This window comes from Vigna radiata, chromosome 5 (assembly GCF_000741045.1).
Source record: "Vigna radiata var. radiata cultivar VC1973A chromosome 5, Vradiata_ver6, whole genome shotgun sequence".
Classification (NCBI taxonomy): Eukaryota; Viridiplantae; Streptophyta; class Magnoliopsida; order Fabales; family Fabaceae; genus Vigna; species Vigna radiata.
Window position 1 is genome coordinate 14615329 of NC_028355.1, and position 22675 is coordinate 14638003.

Sequence of the window (22675 nt, forward strand, 5' to 3'; positions counted from 1 at the left end):
AATCTATTCATAGCATAATTATTTATATTAAAAATATTTTTTTAGTAAAATATTGAATTTCAATACTTTTAAATTACTATCATTTTCTAGATTTATAGTGTATGGAAAAACAATATGTGCAAGGCAAGAACCTAATTCATCTTCGCTCCCATGTGATACTGACATAAGTATTTTTTGTTTCAAAAATAAAAAGGTGATATAAAATATTTCGTCTTTAGTTTCAGAATCAATTAATCAGAAAACCTTTTGAATAATTTACATTTTCCAAAGTCGAAACTTTATTCTTCTATGGAGCATATCTCATTTGCTGTTGCACCTGCCATTCAACCATGTGACAAATTAGTTTTCACCTAGTAGAGAAAAACAACAATTTATTGTCATTAGTTTGATTGTGTTGAAAATAAATATTTTTTAGGAGTAAAAAATATTTTTTTTTTATTTTTAAATTTATTTTTGCAAATTATATATTTTTTTAAAAATAATATATTTTATTTCAATACTTTATAAAAGTAAATAAAACATTTTCTTAACAAACGCTACATAAAGATTATATTATAATCTGAATATTTTATAGTTTATTAAAACTATGATACACACTTCATAAATAATTTAAAAACAAAATATAATTTTTTAAAATATTTTAAAAACGAATTGAATTAAGTAAAAAAGTAATACCAAAGTGATTCTTAAATTAGGAAGTAAATATAAAATAGAAAACTTAAAAGGAATTGTGCACTAAATTTCTTTAGCTGAAGTGTCATTTTAATGTCGTTGTAAAAAGTTGTCCAGCTAAATTGTCCCATTTTGAAAAAGAGAGTTGATAAGTTATAATTATGCAAAATAATTTCATACTTTTTAGTAGTAAATAAATATAACGCTGATAAAATAAATCACCACGCGATTAATTCTAACTCATAAACTATTCCTTTGTTGAAAGAGAGAGTTGACAAGTTGTTAGTTAAATAAACTTATTTTAGATAAACTTATTTTAAATATTAATAATAACAGTAACTTTTAGAATTTATAGGTAAATTAAGTGGTAGTTAAATGAAATATTCGTAAATTATGCACTAAGTATCCAAATAATGTTTTTTGCATAAGATAAAGTATAAGCTCAAACAGCACACATGGTTAAATAACAAATAAATAAAAAAGAAACTTGTACATAAAAATGGAAAAAGATTACTGATTTTTACTTTTTATTTTTTATTTTTCATTTTATTTCTATCATATATATATTTTATTTGAAAATTTATCATTATTATTATTACTGTGTTTTTCCTTTTCCATGTTTTGATGTTTTTCATCTCAAACAAACTCGTGGATTGAGATTGTATCAATCTTTATATTTGTCCCATCTTATCCACTCAACTATATTTTTGTGAACTTAGTAATTAACATGAAATCGATGGCTTAGGTATAAGCCCAAACTAAATTGGATTATGCTATTGACCAACTCGTATCACGTAAAAGGATTCTTTTTGCACCCTCAGAATGCCATGCACACAACGTTTTGTGAAGCTTGAAATATCCCAAATATATAAAAGTAAACTTGTTCCCTCTCTTTCTTCTCTGTACCTCAACCCCTTAGGATTATAAATTTGTTACAAAACAAAACTAGACCAAGAAATTATTAGTTGCGAAGCTAAGTTTTGATTATTTTTTTAGAGAGACTAATAAGTTGTAAAATTTGATAAGAACACGATTTGAAGGAATTTTTTGAGGCATAAATGATCACTGTCTTTAAGGATTTATCTATATTTATGTGTAAATTTTCCAAGCACAACATGAATGTTTCTATATTAAAGAATTGATTTAAACCCTTTTTTGGTCCCTAAGTTAAGTTTTGATGTTCAGTTTAGTCCCCGCTTTTAAAAATGTTAACCTTTAGTCCCTATGATATGAAAAATGTATAAAATCAGTCTTCATGACAACACTTAATGAGGTGTTATGAACAACAAATCACAAGTTTTCATACCTAGGTATCTAATATTTTGTGATTTATTGACAGAAGGTGTTATGAACAACAAATCACTTAATGAAAAACTTGTGATTTGTTAACGAATAGGATTGATTTGATACATTTTTCATATCATAAAGGCTAAAGGTTGACATTTTTAAAAGCGGGGACTAAACTGAACATCAGAACTTAACTTAGGGATAAAAAAAGGTTTAAACCTAAAGAATTTAAAACTAGTAAGAATAACTCTTTTAAAGAGTAAATATAAACTCAAGATAGAAGGTAAAGAGAAGAGAAAATAATAAGTGAGAGTGAAAGAAGAAATATGTGTTATGTGTCTTTGGAGGTGAGAAAAAGCACTTATTTATGGGTGTAAGGGATATAGATGAGAGAAAATATCATGGAACAAGATGTGCAACATTCAAAAATTAGTTGTAACAACTTTCTTGTTGTGTAAAGAAAAAGGAAAACATTTGTACAATTTGTATACTCTATTGTGGTCACATCAACTATATTCTTTTGCAATTGATTATCACAACAATTTCCCACATATTGTAAAGGATAAAATATGAATAAAAGAAGAAATTCATGGGTCTTATATAAGATGTAACGTATCAGAGCAGATATAACAAACTATATAAATTCGTCTTAGATCGAGAAAGTTAACACACAGTGTAGTTAGTATAATAAACTATATGAGCCAAAAACACTTGACGTGTACTATAGATTTATCAATCATAATACACCCTCATAATCTTTGTTGTTATCATTGTGTTATGCTTACTAGGTCATACGTATATCTAATATTCATGAGTGTTCTAGAGATCATGTCAAGATCTTATGCAAGTTTCTTACTCGGCAATCACAAAAGTGGTTTCATCAAGTGTATGTTGCAAATCATATACCAAGATATGTAAATCATTAAAAACTTTATTTAAACTAAAATTCTTACAACATATAGAATTTTTAATTAGAAAGTGTAACTTTTCAATAATGCAATATTTAAAACTTTCATGTACCATAAGAATAAACATAATTAATTAAAAGCCAATTTAGTGTTATCAGAACTTATGAGTGATTTGTTGTTACTCATATAAAATTTATTCATAGATTTATAATTCCAAAAGTTAGATTACCATAACTTATTTATGTCATTTTTATATTCTGTCATATATTGATTATCACAATAAAAACAAACCAAATTATTGCATGTCAAGTTTTAATAATTTTCTTACCTTCGTTGCGAGAAGGGGAAAAAATAAATGAAAATAATCAGTACTCATAAACTTTTAAGTGACCCATTATGAAAAAAAGGCAATGTTTCTTATATTGTAGATTTCATAAATTATTTTATTCTTCATATTGTCATAAAAAGAAAAAAACTTAAACGGTCAACCATATTCAACATGATCTAATTAATGTATATATTAGCTTGTATAAATAATTAATATGTAGATCCTTTTTATTTTACTTTTTATAATCACTTTTAATAATTAATATTGAGTTTCTCATTTCACTACTGAAAAAATAGTTTTTCGAAAAACTTGAAACATATCAAAACATGATGACATTTTCGTAGTTTTAGTGAATTTATATGTATCGGTTCACTAGGAACCCAAGCATAAATGATATATTGCTTTGGTTCAATGAACAATCGAGGCATAAAACCTTACACAACCCATTTGTCTCCTTTGCAAATCAGACATTTCACTTGACAACTTTTTCGAAAAAGGTCTAATGCATGGGTTCTCTGACCAGTCGAGGCAAAACACCGTGCAAATCCCTCTCCAACCTCTGATATCCACTGACAGATCTCTGAAAAGGACACATTGCCTCAGTTTTGTGCAGAATCGATGTCATATGTCATGCCATGCAACTGACAACTACGAAACTGAATGTTCCAATTCCATTTTGTTAACTTTTATTGCCTCGATTATTTGGAAACCGATGTCATAGGATCTTTCTGTCTCAGTTTAACCATGAACCGAGGCCTATAGTTTGAACACATTTCCATAATTGTCATTTTCTGAAAGGTTTAGGCATCAGTTGGAATTACAGCCGAGGAGATATGGGACTTATTGCCTCAGTTTCTACTTAACCGAGGTAATAGCCTTTTCGGGGGTTACATTTCCATAAACGTAAAGAGTTTCTTCTCAAGCGAACACAACATTGTTACGCTAAATGGGTTTCATTTCCCCTTCACTTTCGTTGCCTCCAACACTGGTCGCCGTCGTCTCCCCATTCGTTGTCGTCGCTGACACCTTCTGTTTGCACCGCCACAATTATCCCTTCTATTGGTGCCATTGTTCTTCTTTAGTGGTAAGTTTTCATACCTCCTCCATTTTTGTCCATTTTTGCTTGTGTGTTTGATAGTAAATTGGTATGAGATTGATATCCTAGTGATAGGAATAACAATGGTAGTGTTATTTGTGGATGAGAATACATGCAAGGGGAGAAGGGGTTTAGCCATATGAATTGAAAAAATCTTATGATAATGTAAATTAGTGTATAATATTACTTATAATAAAGATTAAAATCAAATGTGTTTGTATTAAATTGATTGATAATGTAAATTGATTTATAATTATGAATTAGAGATATAGAAATTAAGGGAATACAATTTTGAATTATTTGTACTAAATTGGTTGAGAATGTAAATTGGTGCATATATAAACATTCAAACATGAAAATCAAGGAGTATAAAATTTACAAAATTGAGACACGTTATTCAACTAAGTGAGCTAAACACTTGTGTGTGTTTCCTTGCTAACACGTAGACCTAATATTTTTGTGAGTTTTAAATTTTATGAGTGAGTACGGATGATTTTTCTTGTATTTGAATGTGTATTGTTTGAAATTTCTACGAAGATTAGGTCTAGATCCTTAATGTCTTTGGTTAATTAATTTCAAATTTTAAATCATGCTACGTGTTCCATATATGGGAGAATAAATTAATTTTGAGCTTTCCAATTCTGGTGTTTGAACCTCCCAACGCATGCAATGAAAATTGTAAGGGCCCACCACGAAAGGGTTACAAGTTTCCTATTATGACTAATATCTGAATATGTGTAAATAAATTAAAAAATAAAGACTAAGGAAAGAAAAGAAGGAGAAAATTCAAAGTTTTGAATCCAAACACCACTAAATCATTCAATCTTGTTACCCTGATTACAAATTGGAAAAATTAGCCACTTAGAAATATTAAGACTAGTATGCAAACATTAAATGATGCTTATTTTTAAGGATTAATTTAACTATTCTAAAATTGAAGAATTAAATTAAATCAAAGTTTCATAAAAGGATTAATTTCAATTTTTAGTAAAAAATAAAAAATAAAAAACATATTTAATACTTAAAATTTTGATCTAATTTAATTTCAATTTTTTAATGAAATAATTTTATCTTTATCTAAGATGAGACAATTATTAACTAAATTTAATTACATTTAGTATACACATGTTAAAATAATTTTTAAAATTTATATATTAAATCAATTCACCTAAATGTTAAAATTAATTTTATTCTATATACTTTTAATTTTAATAAAAAGTCCTATTTTAGACATATCATTTTCTTAAAATATTAAAATGTAAATATGAAATCACATATATAATTATTAAATTTTAATATTTAAAATAATTTAAAGAAATATATTTTCTTTTAATAATTTATTTATAAATTTAATGTGAGAAATGCATTAATTCACATGTTTTAACTTATATAATAAGTTTAAAAAATAACGATGCTCATTAAAAACAAATTTATATAATTAATTAATCACATGATATATATTTTGGACATTAGCTGATATAGTTTTTGATTATCATTAAAATATGTGATCTGGGGTGTGGGACACTGTTTATCCTTGTAAAGTGATGAGATGACAGCCTCAAAAACCATGGATCGATCGAATCAGATCTAAAAGGAATAATAATCTCTTGTATCAACAAAAAGGTGTTTATTTACACAATCCTATCATGCAATACAAGAGCTCTATTTTTGTGTCTTGCTTTTGCAGAAAGGAGATTGGAAAGAAAGAATCACTGATGAACATGATGAAGGAATACATGAACATGGATGGCTATGCCAGTGTTTGTATTAGAGACGTAGTATGAACCAGATTAGTGCTTTTGATCTCTTCCATTCTCTTGCTTTTGGGATGAAGCAACTTGGACCAGAAGCCACTTTTCTTGCCAGTCTTATTCATACCAGGATCATCATAAGCTTCACCTTCGTTTCTTCTTCTCCTTCTCCTGGTGGAAAGAACGGTCATTGACTTGCTTTTGAGGAATCCAGCGTGCTTGGCGGTGAAGAGAAAGATGGAGGCGGTCCTTGGTTCATTGGAGAAAGGAAAAGGAAGGGCTGTGGGAGAGGCAGAAGAAGAGGGAGAAGAGGAATAGGAGGAAACGGAAGATGAAGGAGATGAAGAAATAGAGTTTGTTTTGCGAGAAGAAGAGGAAGAAGGTGAGTCGGAGGAAAGTTGAGAAAGCTTGTCTCTGAGACAAAGAGAACATACGCCAGGTGATTGACGATGTTTGGGGTGCTTCTTGCAACGAGCATGGAGCATGAATCTGCCAATGATGTCCTTGTCTTTGGAGGGTGGTCTTGGAAGAGTTGCCATTTTTGATGGAGTGTTGAGAAATGGTTGATATATATATAGAGAGAATGAGATGAAGGAAGGAGAAAGGAGAAAGAAGAAAGTTGGGAGAGTGAGGGTGGTGTGTTTCACTTTCCGTGATAGTTCATGGCTGTTTCCTGAAAATGGTCTTTTTGACGATGTTTGCATGCAAGTTGAAAAATATGACTTGGAATTAGGTTAAGGTTAAAATGGACGACCCTGATTGATGCATGTGGTTCTGATCAGTCCTCACTCTGTGGAAAAGGCCAAACCTCTTTTCTGGGGCGGCTTGGAAAATCTCATCTTTAAGAACCAAAATTAAAGTTGACCACGGTAAACGATTCAACGTCCCCGTTTTTCTATTGCTTTTTCCAACACTTTTATTTTCAATCAATTTTCATTAAATGCATTTTTCTCTTATTTAGTTTGGAAACTTTACTAGAGATAAAGTTGATTTTTATAAACTTTATTTTATAAGTATTTTTTTATTATATGACTAAATTAGGTTTAAAATCTTCTTTTTAACATTATATTATAATGTGGTTTAAAACTTATTTAATGGTATTACCGTGGTTTAAAATCTATTTTAATAAACTTATTATTTGTTGAGTCATCGTGTTACTCGATATCAGATTCTTATCTGATTGTCTTTTAATATCTAATTTTCTTTTTGAAATATATATATTTTTAAAATTTTATATTAATTAAATATAAGACAATTTAATAATATATAAATAAATACATACCTTATTTTACAAACTGTGAGATTAAATAAAAAGACGAATGACTTAATAGTTTCTTTTAGCCGAAGTTTATTTGACATATTAGATATTATCAGTTCCTGAATATCTGATATATATATATATTCTGTGTTCATACCTTACACACGTTGAAAACACGTAACCACAACCTATATTAACATAAACTCATACTGAGTGATCTACACAGTTTGATGCTAAGGGAATTTATGAATATTAAATTGTTTAGAAATTATTATCTGAGTTGGTAGGAGCAGAGAAGTCCAGGGTAGCATGTGAGGTGTGTGTGGTTTGATTGGAATATTTATCAGTACAGAAGCAATAGTACGTTGTCATGCCTTGACTTAGGCTTCAGTAGAGACAATGTACTGTACTGAACTTCGTGTCTTTCATTCTTAACTTAACTTGTGAGCTGTGACAGTTGTTCCTTTCCTTCGGTCAATGAATCCATGGGATTCACTCATTCAGCCATTCTGTCACACATTTTCTTCTTAAATGAGTGTACTTTTTTAATAAAATTCCAACCAATTCCATGGTGACAGATGACACTGTTGCAAGAATGACCCCAACATACACTTCTCATCTCACTTCCATGATATCAAGTGGTGTATGTTTGGAACCAAAAACAGAACATTATAAACATGAACCCTTCTTTGCCAAAACTAGTCAAAATGACTATGGATCGAATTACTTTCAATAATAGTATCAAAGTTCAGTTATTTAGGTTGGTGCACAAAGACTTGCTTAAAGAACATTTTTCGAGATGAATTAGAAAATTTGGCAACTTCTCCAAAACCAAATTTACAGAAAGCATAAAACTATAATTTTCATACAGCTTCTTTAACTTGTTCAGCATATCCCATTTCCGTTTCTATTGCATGAGATGGATTCGCTAGAGATTTTTCGAAACAGTGGAATAAGGTAGCATTAATCATTGAATTGGAACCACACAAAAGGTGTCAAAGCTGTTAATTCATTGTTTGGAAAATTTCAAGGGAAGTTGCTTTTCAGGATTGCAACGTCAATGGCAATTTATAAAAGCATGATAAATGCATAGGACACGTTGTCACATAAAACATGTATGCTTTGATAAAGGTTTACAGTCTTTCCAGTTTTAAAAATTCCACTCGATTAACTGCATAAATCCAAACATAACCAAAAATAATAAACATGAAATTTATAGATAATTTTGCTAGTTCAAATCATTCATTGCATTACATATTTGAATGATATTTGATAATAGGCTAATATCCAATCAGGATATCAAATATTTGTGCCAGGCAATAACTCAAGATGTTGCAGTTCAAAAGAAGCGAGAGCAAACAACAAAACGAAGGGCATGTCCTCTTCAGGGAAAAATATCTGCAGTTACAAAGAAGTATCTTATACTACTCAATTTGGTTATTTAGCCGGTTGGGAAGCTTCAGAAGTTTTGACTTCAATAGGGCACTGAGATACATATGGTTTGAGCTGAAAAAAAAAAAAAGGGACTATATGAGTCAACTATGCTTGAGAAAAACTAAATTCATATAAGTGTTAGCATTGCAGAAATTGTCGATCTCTAGTCATTCATGAAGAGGAATAGTATTCTTCATAATAGCTTCCGATCATTTCTATGAAGATGAAGCCATCTTCTTTTGACCTAATGGTCGAGCAGTGCAGGGATGATGAGGTTAAGAAGAACGTCAACGGAATTAAAGGCCAGTACTAATAAGATAAAAACATCATGTTTCTCGCCATTGTGTACGGGAGACGAAGAAAAGTTCGAACATAAGAACCGTAACTGACCCAAACTATGCTAATAAAACTCAGTGAGTTGAATAAGGAATTTATCCAGGTATTTGTCAGCATAGTATGTTGAGGAAAAACAGGTGAACAAAAGAAAGATAGCGATGAGATTAAATGAGTGGAAGATGCAAACCTTGAAATCAGTCAAATCAGGAACTACATAATTTGGCAATTTTTCTTGCATCAATACATACCCACCTGCAACAATATGGAGACTTACATTTTATTTGACAGTAAAAAAAAGAATGCATCAATATAATATGTATGTAGCTTGGCAAATTAATTTATTACAACCCAAAAGTTATAAATGCTATTAGAGTAACAAATCAAGAGACTTATATGAAGCCACGTTTACCAACTACACAGACATCCAGGACAAGAGAAACAATCCAAATTATTAGCAAGGAGACCACAATTTTTTAGAGTTGGTCATAGAAATGCAAGTAATTTCAGTCAACCACACCAAAAGGACATTGAGCCCTCTTTTAAAGTTAAAGTTAAAACAAGGAAGTAAGTTCCACCCCAAGCGGTTCAGTCAATAAAAATATGACATAAGTCCCAAGATTTTTTACTGGGAGTAGGAAAGGAACAAGTTTCGCTAGAAAACATCCCATGTACACCTCAAATACACATTTACAACAATTCAGAAGGTCCATTTCATCAGTTCCAGAACTCAACAAAATCTCAGTATCAAAAGATTTAGAACTGTAATTGCAGGTGAAACAATTCAGCAAGTGTAACCAGAAAATGTCTTCACAGATCAAGCCCTTTCCCAGAGGTGTTCAACATGTTCATTGTCTACTTGCAAGAGAAATAGTAATATTAATAGTAACCAGTCAGACTAGTACCAACAACAAAACCTTGATCCATTAGGTGAGGTTGATTACATGGATCACACCATGTCATCCGACTTGGTTTAAAATCAAAGTAATACCAGTACAACAATAAAAGTGTATTCTAGTCAAGCTAATCCTTATACAAACAAACTGATTTGACCTCAACGTCAATTGAAGAAACAAACCTTTGCGGGTGTGGAAACCAGTAGGCTTGCAATTCTTGCCCTTGTAATAACCACGAGGAGCACGTTTTGATGATAGAATGTCAAGTGAAGAAGGTCGCTTTCTTCGATATGCCCTTCCTATTCCTATAATGAGCCCTAGAGGCATCTTTTTCTACAAGTAACAAAGCCATAATCACAAAAATCAAACATGTCTTTCACAATCAAGGAACGGCATATATAAAACACAAATAGTATTAATACATGATCAAATGCAAAAAAGTAACATTGTGCACTAGCAATTGAAGGCCAAATAGAAAGACAGCTGATGGCTAAACAGAGAATTCAAGATCGGTGGGTTTGTGGAAATGAAAACTAGGGGAAGGGAACTCATTACTCACCCCTGTTCGTGGAGCAAACTCACATTTGACCATATAATTATCATTTAGATCTATTTTATTATTTTTTTGGGTAAGTTGGGTGTGCACTGGTAACCTTTTCTATTTGGGAGAGGTATGATTCAAGTCCAAGCCATCCTTTCCAAACTTCAGAAGACGCAGTTCAGGTTATAGCATCCATGTATCGTGTAGGGAGCAAAATGGATGAAATTCAATATTACGAATCAAGATTCAAGAAAAGAAAAAGACAGATGCATTTATGAATTGAATTAAATCAATCAGGCTTCTTTTTCGTATCCCTCATATTCAAAGAAGTTGTGTTTATTATGGCCAATTAATAAGTGGCTGTTGAATACAGCACTCCTATTCAAAACAAAATTTAATAAACAAAACACTAACAAATTATCACAGGACAATAATAAAACCAAAGACAATTTTCAAACAACCATTCATTAAAAATACCACCTCGAGTTATACCATCGAAAAATTCAACTGCCAACATAAATCAGAAATTATTTCTAAAAAGTTTAGGCATTTCATCAAATGGGACATAGGCAAGTATGATTACTAATTAAATCTCCATAGTCATAAACCAGCCCAAAAAGGCTTCAGTATCACCCATGACTTTAAATGATTTATAGAGACTCAACCATTGATGCTAACCATAACATGATTGCACATCCTCAAACATAGATTGGAAGCATAACTAAGTAAACAAATAAGGAGAAGCACAAACTGTTATCCACAGATAGACTTCGAGAAAAAAAAAAAAAGAAAAGAAAAGAAAGAATAATAAAAAGGAGTGATTCCAATTCTCCCCTGCCACACCACACCTATCGATAAAATAACAAGATAAAAAACTGAACTGCATTTTAAATGGTATATGGTTACTGATTAAGAATAAAAGTGAGGAAAGGGCTTGCTGAGAGTGCAGAAGGTGAAAAGAGCCTCATGTGACGCTTTTAGGAAGAATAATAATTGGTGGGAAGAGAATGAGGATGCCAACAGTTGGATTGAACTTGGTTGCAATTGTGCATAACAGGATAGGTAAGGATTACAGAGAATTGCGTTGAAGGAAAATTGCCTCTGAAGAAAGTAACGAGGTTTTACATCTTTAATGAATAATGACAGTCAATTCTACTGGATTGTATGTTATAAGCAGCCTTTCCTCCATCGTAGCGTTAAGACAAACCAGAGGGATCAGACGTATATGAGAGTTCTAAGGAATTATGACGTTGTGATATTACAGCAAACAGCTTCAGAGTTATAAAACACTTAACAGCTTCAAAAAGGTTTGCTTCATCAGACCGTAAAAGAAATACATTTTTGAGTGATTGTAAGGCAGATCGAACGCATTGTACCTGGCCCTAACAAATAGGATTTAGCTTTCAACGTGAGACTCAACAAACTATCTCCTCATACTCCTACCCCAAAGTTCCATTTTTTATACGAATTAAACAACCCCAAAAACTTAACACCAAACAATATTGAACAAAAGCCAGAAAAAGTGCAGAGAGAACCAAATAAAAAGCGTGCAAATTCAATGAAAGAAAGTATTAGGGAACATGAACTTCCAGAAGTATACCTGGAAGTCGCAGAGATACAGCTATACGCTATATGAGGAATAATCGGAGGAAGCGGAGAAAGAAGACAGACAATCGCACCGTGAGGGTTTAGGGTAGACAAAAATACAAAAGTATGAATATGGCAATTTAATAGAAAAATATAGCCGTAGAAAACATATTTCTTATAAATATAACCATTATGTGATATAGGGTTTGAGGAAAGGTTTTTCATTTTTAGGATTATAATTTAATAATTGAAACATTTTGTTGATTTAGGGAATCATTTATCACGTTAACATAATAAGTTAAAGTGATATTTTAATTTAAATAATAATTTTTTCGATTTGAAAAGGTTCAATTTTCACTTTTTCCATATATTTTTTATGTGGATCATAGAAAAGAAGTATAAAAGATATAATTTCCTGAAAATGTTATTTTTTTATAAGCTAAATCAAATATGAAAATAAACTTGTTTTAATTTCATATATTTGAGAAACTAAAAAGTTCTCCGGTACTAAACATTTTCTAAAAGTAATAAAAACTAATATAAAGGATAAATGTAAAAAGTATAAAAATAATTATCATATTAAAAATATATACCACTTAAAATAATTATTTTTTTTTAATAAGGTTAAGTTAATAGTTTAGAATAAGTGCTCATGAGATAATAATTAATAACATCATATATACTTTAAATTAAAGTAGATCAAATGAAAATCATGAAGTTAAAATTAATTCTTACTCAATTTTTTTATGCGTGTAACACCTTATGTGTTTACAATAATTTGGACATCTTGCTCAACTATCAATTAATTTCAAACTATGCTCTCGTGTTAAAATAAAGTTCATAAACATAATATATATGAAGGTAACATTCTTGAGGAGAACATTCATGTATCTTAATTTAACGAATACTAATTGCCTCGGTGTCAGATGTCTCACTAACTGTACTTCGGAAACAAAAACGATACATCGTGTTACATTCTATAGCATAAAAGACGAATCTTCATATGCGTGATAAAGAAGAACCTAAAGGGATATAGTATAAATTATAATCCTAACCTTTCATATTTTTTACTGTGGCGGCATAAGCAGAATACAAAATTTATGCCGCAAGAAATCATAGTAAACTACAGTGTATCTTTTCATTGTAACTTTTGATTCTATTCATCTGTGTATCATTTTTACCCCGCTAAAATAACTTCTTCGGTAGAAACAGATTCTTCGCATGATGAAAATGGAGCACAGCAGGAAGAAATGTCTATTCCAGCCACCTCCATAGCATCGCAGACCCATTCAGGAACATCACCTTTCGGAAACTGCAGCATGAACAAGTAGGTCTAACAGCTTGGATTGTGAAAAATAATGTTAACAGAAATATTTTAAAGGTTTCAATTACAAAACAAAATAAATCTAAACAATAATAATGGCAAGAAAATCAAAATCCATCACATGCTTCTAACAAAATGATATCCTGTGTTTACTATTCGAAAAGTATTGTTCAAGTATTAAACTGAAGGGCCAAGTCTGGATAAGAGCTTCTATAACTAAGATATGTACCATTTTGGAAAAACCCATTCTGGCCTTCAGGGCGCTATAGCCTGAGCTTGGCTACAAAGCTTACTTCTTGCAAGGTCAGAGGTTTAATATTTTCCTTTCCCTAGGTAACTCTAGCACTATACCATCAATTATCAGTATAACAAGCAAAGTATAGTGTGAGAAGAATTGCAAAGGGAAAGGGTAGAATGGTTCCCAATAAATTCAACTTACTTAAAAAGAAAGTACAGGGAAAAAAATAAGTAAAAAGTGTATGCATTAAAATGTGAGATTTTTACAGGGTCATTTAATCACTCATTGTCATGTATGCTAAGTTTATGAACAATATTTTCTATTGGTAAGTGACACTTTTATACTGAAAGTATATAGTTTTTCATTTTTTTAAGATTATTTAATTATTATTTAGAGCAATGGATTGCGGTTATAGACACATATATGAGTATACCCACTATTTGCCGGGAACGAGGATCAAACACAAATTTCATACAGAGATGGAGAGACGAGGATGTGCATAAAATTTTAGTTCAAGAAGAGTGGGTATAGTCAAACCTACACCGTCTTACCCCGTGGGCATCCCCACAGACAATGGAAAACTAGATAGGGTTGATAACCTCTGATGACAGGTTGTTCACTAACAGTGATATCACCCCCATCTTCCGTTTTCTGCTATTCTTTTGCTTTTAAGCTTTAACAAGTATTTGAGGGCATAATTAACAAATCTATAACTAAAGCACGAAATCAATTTAGTAGGAAGGAGGGTGTTAAGAAGACTTTGTTAAACGAACAAAAGTCAATGTACTATGCTCAAAATTCAAGGTCAAGCCGATTTTCTCGAGCGTACCATTTTGTGTAGAAAGTCACATACAAACCTAAAAAAAGGAGAAAAAAAACGGTTATCGACACATAAAGAAAGGAGGAAATTGTTGAATGGAAGAAATCGATTTAAGATAAAATGGGAGAGGAGAAATTGAATATGAACTTACTCTGGGAACCTTCCTTCAACTATTGAAAAGTGTAGATTCCTACTGAGCTGCAAATTTTGGAGATGCAATGACTTTAATCATACACGTTAACACAATATAGTTACAATAGTCCTTTTATCCAGATGATATTACTTGTACCTGCAGCATGTAGTATAAATTATGATACGACAAAAGCTGAGATCCCATTGCATCTTTTGTCACAAGGCAATGGATGTAAGCCCTGGTATAGTTCTTGCAAACCTGTGACAGAAGAAACAAACTAAAACACGTGCTGGCTTCTGCAAAAAGATTTATCGGATAAAAAAAAACGACTAAGACATACCATACAAGGGCAAGCGGGATCAATTGGACGGGTGTCTTCAGCCATTGCTTTGTGTTTTAATTTCAATACTCCCTGGAAAATTAAATGAAAAATTTAAGTAAAAAAAATATATTGACACATAAATGAGTAAAATTTGTAGAATTTTTTTAAAACTAGTATTACTGTAAATATATTAAAACCAGTGCAATAAAAAATTGAATCACTAGAGCCTAATAGGGAGACAGCATCATTATCTGTTAAAGTTCAGTTTTTCCAATGTTGATGTATACACAATAATTACAATTTTGTTACCAGTTTCTTAGTCCTTGTACAATTCTTAGGTGTAGTTGCGTGCTTGTATAAGACTGTTGTGTGCGTGTGTGGGGAAAGAATGTCAAATTATGAATAAAAAGGATAAAAAATGGCAACCTCGGGAATGAGAGCAGTGCCAAAGCGTGCTGTACGGGTGGGATACACGCAGTCATACATATCAGCACCCAAAGCACTACAAACAACAATATCAAGAGGATAACCAACTCCCTGAAAGTTCATGCAAAATGTGATGACATTACACATTTACACTGATTATTTTTAAAACCAAAAATTGGTTCATATGATCAAGTCATTCTGACCATAACATATCGTGGTTTATCCTCTGGCAAAGCGGCAGTGCACTGAGCAACAACTCGCCAAAATGAATTTTTATCTTCACCGCCTGAAAGACCACCAATAGCATAGCTGTGACAAAAGAAAATTATATTTAACCCCACATAACTATTGAAAAAACTATTAATTTCAATTTTCAAGACTTCTGTGTGCAGGTGTTCATATATAAAAGCAACTTGGGTCTATGAAAATTATGTTCTTTTGCTGGGAAAAAAACCAAGCTCAAGTAAAAGTATCCAAACATTACCATGTAAAGAATACATGTTCTCCTGTGCCGATTGCAAGGGATAGTCTTGTAAGGTTCATTCTAATTTGCGTAAACTCATAAAAGAAAACCTTTATGCATCAAAATGTCTTGTATACTAGAACAAAGTCTCAAGTATGAAATATTTTTTCTAGTATCCATGGATGTCACTAAATTTGGGACACAATCGCCAAAAAAAAAAAAAAAAAAAAAAAAACTATGACTTTTCCTGACTAGATCAAGCTGAATACACTTTGATCTTAAAATTTTTAATGATTTTGATGAGTTTTCTTGGCTTTCATGTACCTCAATTTTTTCCCATAAATCCTCAATCGGTTGACAGTAGCAATTAAGCTCAATGAATTAAAAAAACAGATCAGGCAAAGGTCCCCCTTCCTCCATAAAAATGAAACATGGATATAGACCAAAAGGGGAGGAAACTAACAAGTTAAATGTCATTAACAACGTAAAACTATTTTTTAAGCTTAAAACTTATCATAGTGCACATCCGCTTTATGAATGATTTGTTTGACCAAGTTTAGTTTAGGAAGGCAATTGTACCCGAAGTCAAGTCAAATCAAAGTGGCCAGTAGGTCTAGTACAGTCTAGTCTTTTTGTTAAAACAACCAAAAAGTATAAATAGTATCAGAAAAAACATAAACAGTTTACATGTTGACAAGAATTTACACCTACCCAGGCAAATTGCGGTCCACCAAACCTTTAGCACAGATATCCCTGATTACAGAATACCATAATTTATAAGCAATATACAACTTATACAGAGGTAAAATTGTAATCAAATATAATGAAGAACAAATAGCAAGACGGTTATGTTTTATGCTTGAATTCACCTCAATATAGGATCTAAACCACCTTGAACAATACCAAATAAGTTTTGATCATGAGGTCTCTTGTGAGCTGTTACATAAGGAAATGTGCATCGTTATTTACCACACAAAGCAGGCAGTGCTAGAAAACTATATGAATTATGGCCTATTATTTCTAGTTAACATTCATGCTAAAATAAATACCAAAACCTTTACAAACTGACCATAATTTTTATACATGACACATGCTAAGTGAAAAACATAAATCACTTTCATCTTCTCTTCTATAACAAAGTATCTAATGTGCTAGTGATTGAATAAAAACAACTCAGGGATGAAAAACTATATAAATTTTTCCTTCCATTGTCTGTCTTCTACAGTTCTATCTTCTTATAAGAAATAGAATATACAACAGAAATGTGTACAATATATTACTGCAATAAGGCTATGCTTTTCATTATGAAGAAATAGCTGTCCAATAACCAAGTGATATACAACTCATACAGCCACTATAAAATAAATGAAAAACAAAATTTTAGATGCTTGTTCCATTTCAAAGATGTGTATAGTTATCAATATTATAATTTACTAGATCTAGAATGTAAAGGTTAATTCAGTGATTTTCAATTAAAAGAAAAATGTATTGACTGATATGGTTTAAGGGTTGCTTCTCAGGTTAGCTTGAATAAAGTGCAAGTCTGAATTTAAAATGATTTCAGTTGCACTCATGCTTCACAATAAAGGAATAAATAATTCAAAATCGGAGGATTACTTTCTTCTTTTGTATCAAAAGAATAAGAATTGTGCAAGTTAGGCGAGAGTTTGTTCGGCATCACAATTCAACTCTTATTGTGACTCTGTAATCCACTTCAATATTTACCTGCTATACATCTGTCTATCCATCTAAGTGTTCGATACATAGCTTCCTCAACTCGTGGACCAGTAATGGTGGTCTTTACAACATCATCAAGAGCCATAATGATATCTGCTCCAATTCTGTTCTGCATAATTAATGACAAAAACATGAAAGCCCATAAAACAAGGGAGCATCAAATCTTTCAAAATTCTTACATGAAGGTAAAAACAGTCAAAGCAACAAATGAATGTATTAGCCTGCTGAATTAATAAAATAAGAAAGAAAAACATATAGAGGGAGAAAGGATAGAATTGTTCAAGTGAAATTGGCCAATTCTACAATACTAAAGATCTGTAAAATGTCTAGATATCTCTATTAAAAGACCAAGTGATGATATTTTCCAAGTAAAGAAAGAAAGAAACATCTTAAGAAAATAAACAGAATTATGAACTATTAACAATGAGTCACGTTCCATCGATAGTAAAATGAAGAATATTACGGGCTGTCTTGAACTGTCATTTGTAAATCTTTATATAAACTAATAGCAAGAAAGTTGAATAAAGAATAGAGAAGAACAGCAACATCAGCAAAACAGAAATGGAAAAGAAAGATAAAGGATAAGACCTTTATATAAGGTCTAAATTCCAAATGTTCATGGAAGTTCTAAAGAAATATCAACCCTCCTTCAATTTGTAAATACTGTAGAACTGACTAACTTAAAACATCGAAATGTTTTATTTAAAAGCAAAATCACATTATGCAAACTACCATGATTTCCTCCTATACATTTTAAACACAGCATACTAATTTGATTAAAAAATAAAGCACCCCAGTAAAATTTAAAGAAAAACATGGAGAAAGGAATTTTAGTTACTTGGATTTGAATTGATTCCTCTGGTGTTAGAAGCATTGGCTTTCCATCAACCGGTGACTGCATCAAGAGAATAAGTAAATATATAATGATAAATATCAAATCCATTTCTTTTATTTCCATTTCTCTAGATTTTTTTAACATATTTGGACTATGAGACCTGAAATCAAAATGGAATATTAGGAGAATTAAAACCAGTTCAAGTTTGATCCAGTTAAGCCCAATTTTCAGTTCGGCAGAAAAGTAGGCAATTTTTTAGAAGTCTATACTAGTCCAACTCTCTAGTTTTAGACAGTTTAACCAGTTTTCAATGTTTTGTGGGTAAGAAATGATTTAGATGGTTTAGGGTTTAATCACACTGGTATGCAGTCAAAGTTAGAAGAAGACTCGGTCACAGACCAGATTTCAGAACACTGATCATGAGTGAAGCACAGAACACACCAGCGAAATATTTTCTAGATCTTCAAAAGGGAAAAAAAATACCTGAAATGTCACACCTTTTTCTGTGATGTCAGCAAGATGCAACAGTGAAACCTAAAACATCAGTGAAACAAAAATGAATTCATTTAACACGGATCCTGAACATTATTATCAATCAACAAATGTATAATGTTGGTCCAATCACATAACATATTACACTAAATTATTCAGGGTGAAAGATAATCACAAAGTACATGCAATGTTAATACAGCACGGTTGTGAGAATGCTAGAAATCACAAAGTACATGCAATGTTAATAAAAACTGTTGAGATATCTGGTGAAGAGACAAAAATAATCCCTCTTTGTGTCTGTTCCACCAGAAGATCATGCGTATATATAAGTGTCTCAAATACAAAGAAGATACAAAGAGATGGCCCAAGGTCCATTAGTTACATTTAACAAAAACTATAACCAAATATACATAAGGTCATGAAGTACCATTTGAAAGCCACCAGAATCTGTAAGCAGACCCCTTTGCCAATTCATAAAATTATGAAGGCCGCCAACTTCATCAAGAAGCTCAGAAGTAGGTCGAAGGGCCAAGTGATAAGTATTTCCAAGTATTATTTGGCAACCTATATCCTCAAGCTGACTATTTGTCAATCCCTTTATTGTTCCTGATCATTCAAAAATCCCATTTATAAGACAAAATTGCAGCATCTCAAGTGAACCACAACCAGTAAGCAAAGCAGCAAATTCCTTACAAACCAAGACAATCACATCAATCAATGCAAATACCATCATTTAATATAGTATTTTCCATGGACAAACAATAATCAAAGCCTATAACAAAATAGTTCACTTCAAAATAAGAAACATAAATTCAGTATTTTGCTCCAGTTAAAATGGAAATAATTTGGGAATAACTAAAATATGATTTTGATCTTTCATCTAAATTTTTGTTCCAGTTTGGTCCCCTCAATTTAAAAGATTTCACTTTGATCACTTAAAATGTTTTTATAGATTAGATTGTTCCTTCCAAAGCTTGCCACGTGTGACCAAATTAACTTAATAGACTAACAGAAGAAACATTTTGGTCTAAAAAAACACAGGGACAGAGTGAAACCTCTTAAAATTAAACTAAGCAGACCAAACTGAATCCAAAAATATTTTAGCCATTTGGGAACTCATTTAAAAAATGGAGCCTGTTTTTTCAGTACAACCAAAGTTTTAAGGAGGAGAATACAGAGCAGTAGAAAAATTGTTTTTATCGCAACCAAACAGAAAGAATCAAGTTTGAAAGTTGACCTTGTGTGCCCACAGGCATAAACAAAGGAGTTTGGCACACATGATGAGGGAGTGTCAACCGAGCAGCGCGAGCACGGTTGAATCTGCCAAGAACCTGAGAAAAAAAAAGGTAGATTTCCAGGAATAACTAAATTACAGTTTAAAACCATTAAAATATCATGCACTGACAGGAATGACAAACACGTGATGACGTGGGGCAGAGATGAACAGTCATAGGATCTAGTTACAACATATTATAGCATCCATCAAGGCACTGTTCATTCAAACATTCAAATGAACCAAAAAAGACTCAAAGCTAGATTAAGAAAATTCAATTTGATTCAACGGCAGAGACAAAATATTAATAGAATACAAAGTGAGACAATGTGGTAGTAGATGTAGCGCGGTAAACCTCAAAAACAAGCGCCATCGCGTTTGTAACGGTTGTAATATATCCTGACAGAGAAATAGAATAAGAATAAGGAACCGGAAAAAAGCTTCTGCATAAACAGTGAAGGTTGTCGGTGAGAGAGAATGAGAAATAACTTACAGGTACACAGAGAGAGAAGAAGAAGATGCGGCGAATGAAGGAGTGATGAAGCGAAGGAAAGCTAGGGTAGGTTAATGTGAAAGAAAGGTGTGAGTGCATACCTTGGCGGCTGCGAGTGCGAGAGTGTAGCCGTGGCAGCATATTTGTAGTGTTTGTTTTTGGTTTTGGTTTGAAACACAAACACCAAGTGATGGGAGCCTGAAGACTCATCCCTCGAATCATGGAACGACCCCGCTTTGACCAACAATTTTCCTGTTCCACAACGCGTTGGGTCTCGCCTTTACCACTTTTTGATAAAATGTAGTTTGCACCCAAGGGTGTCCCAACAGTGCGTGAAGGGAACTTACTAGGATAACTTTACCTACAATATAAGGGTATGTATGTCTCTCTCTGCCAGGGTCATCCCTATAGGTCAAAGCCAAGGCACCAATCACAATTGCTACAAAAAAAAAGTTTACCTACAATGTTAGTGGAAAATGATATTTTAACACCATTTTTTGACACCATTTTGATACTGTACATATGTCAAAATGTGATTGGATGATTTTAAATTAAAAAAGGTTGAGGCAGGAATATATTTGGAAGAAAAAAACCAAAATTTGTTTTTTTAATTTGAAATCGTTCAACCACATTTTGACACGTATGCAATGTTAAAATGGTGTCAAGTGTTAAAATATCATTTTCCATCTTATTATATCCACCAGCTTCACATTGTAGTAAAAGAAATAATTTCTTTAATTGTTTTGGTTTAGGACGGCATATTAAATATTTTTACTTATAAAATAAGATCGGATAACAATTAGGATACCTTAATAAATAAAAAGCATATTAGTCTAGAATTTATAATTTCATTTAGATATAAATTATCTTTAAGGAAGTATAAATTTGAACATATGTGTAACTATTCTCTTCTTTTTCTTTAAATTCATTTAATTAAACTTACTCATATAACATGTCAAAAAAATTAAAATCATAAAATATTTATATGATTTAATAATAATAATATGATTTAAAAATATTGCATTATAAACTTAAAATGTTATGTTATATAAAAGAAAGTTTATGAATAGGTGACATCTTATTATAAGTTTAATTTTCTTTTGAATGATTATAATTTTTTTATTTTTCATAATCAATGATAAATCAATTTATTTTTTATTTTATATAAATAATATATTTGAAATAATTTTTTTATGTAAACAAGATTTTTATATCTCTCCATTACTTATTATATACTAGTAAAAAAAACCTTGTCCAGAAAGCTTCAGGACTTGTTTGATAGAATATTTAAGAATATTATTTAGAAAAAATTTGAAATACTAGTTGTGTTAAGTCATAATTGTCTCTTTGAAACACTGCTTTAAATTTTAAAGTCACTGTGGAGATTTTATGGTTTTGGAAAATTCTGATTACAATTTTATTGGTAGACAATGTGTTTTTCTATTGTGTGTTTTTTTTATTGTGTTTTGGTGAGAAAATTACTTCTACAAAGTTTTATGTGTTTGTAGAAAACTATGATAATAGTGAAAAAGTCAGCAAGGTTGGTTGGTGGTTAGTCAAATTAGATCATAACACTAACATATACCAAATTAATGTTAAATGGATTTAGGTTTTGTTAGAAATGGATTAACTCATAATTTGTCATCACCAACTTTTTAATGACTATATTTGATTTGTTTTGAAATTTTAATGATAGTAGAACTATCCCTAATACTACACCCACTCATATGTCTATTAATCATGACTCAAATAGAATAGTTGACTCAGAAAAGAAATCTAAAAAGAAGATTCAAGCTCTTACACTTATGAAGCATTATATTTAAAACTAACACATGTAGGGCCACATGTTACAATAAGAACCAAACTTGATATTTTGTATGAGTCGTAATGACTAAATTTATTGTATTAAAAGACATACTGAATGTTATATTAGTAGGAAATGAGATTGTATGTATAATTGTCAGATCAATCGTAAACGAATAGTTACTTTTCATTGGGATGCACAAATAAATCATCATCGGAACTGAA

The 22675-nt window shown here is 31.3% G+C and overlaps 3 protein-coding genes across 4 annotated transcripts; all 3 read right to left on the bottom strand.

Annotated features, from left to right (window-relative positions):
• Positions 1–5767: 5767 nt before the first annotated feature.
• Positions 5768–6840, bottom strand: LOC106761541 (uncharacterized serine-rich protein C215.13). Its single transcript, XM_014645102.2, has one exon. The coding sequence runs from the start codon at positions 6744–6746 to the stop codon at positions 6042–6044; it is 705 nt and encodes a 234-aa protein (XP_014500588.2). The 5' UTR covers positions 6747–6840; the 3' UTR covers positions 5768–6041.
• A 1648-nt stretch (positions 6841–8488) lies between these two features.
• LOC106761078 (39S ribosomal protein L41-A, mitochondrial) lies at positions 8489–12247 on the bottom strand. Its single transcript, XM_014644574.2, has 4 exons — positions 12105–12247; positions 10146–10296; positions 9258–9322; positions 8489–8806 (listed from the first exon to the last, which is right to left on the bottom strand). Exons 2-4 carry the CDS (start codon positions 10288–10290, stop codon positions 8738–8740), a joined length of 279 nt encoding a protein of 92 aa, XP_014500060.1. The 5' UTR covers positions 10291–10296; positions 12105–12247; the 3' UTR covers positions 8489–8737.
• A 732-nt stretch (positions 12248–12979) lies between these two features.
• LOC106759993 (queuine tRNA-ribosyltransferase catalytic subunit 1) lies at positions 12980–20978 on the bottom strand. Of its 2 annotated transcripts, none has more exons than XM_014643420.2 (16): positions 20749–20978; positions 20510–20553; positions 20119–20212; positions 19309–19487; positions 18873–18923; positions 18393–18449; positions 17543–17663; positions 16687–16753; positions 16529–16570; positions 15558–15663; positions 15355–15465; positions 14947–15018; positions 14763–14864; positions 14625–14671; positions 14483–14510; positions 12980–13403 (listed from the first exon to the last, which is right to left on the bottom strand). In XM_014643420.2, exons 1-16 carry the CDS (start codon positions 20867–20869, stop codon positions 13269–13271), a joined length of 1377 nt encoding a protein of 458 aa, XP_014498906.1. In that variant the 5' UTR covers positions 20870–20978; the 3' UTR covers positions 12980–13268. The 2 variants fall into 2 exon arrangements, with proteins under 2 accessions (XP_014498906.1, XP_014498905.1); XM_014643419.2 differs by having other exon boundaries at positions 20648–20858.
• Between the last annotated feature and the right edge of the window lie 1697 nt (positions 20979–22675).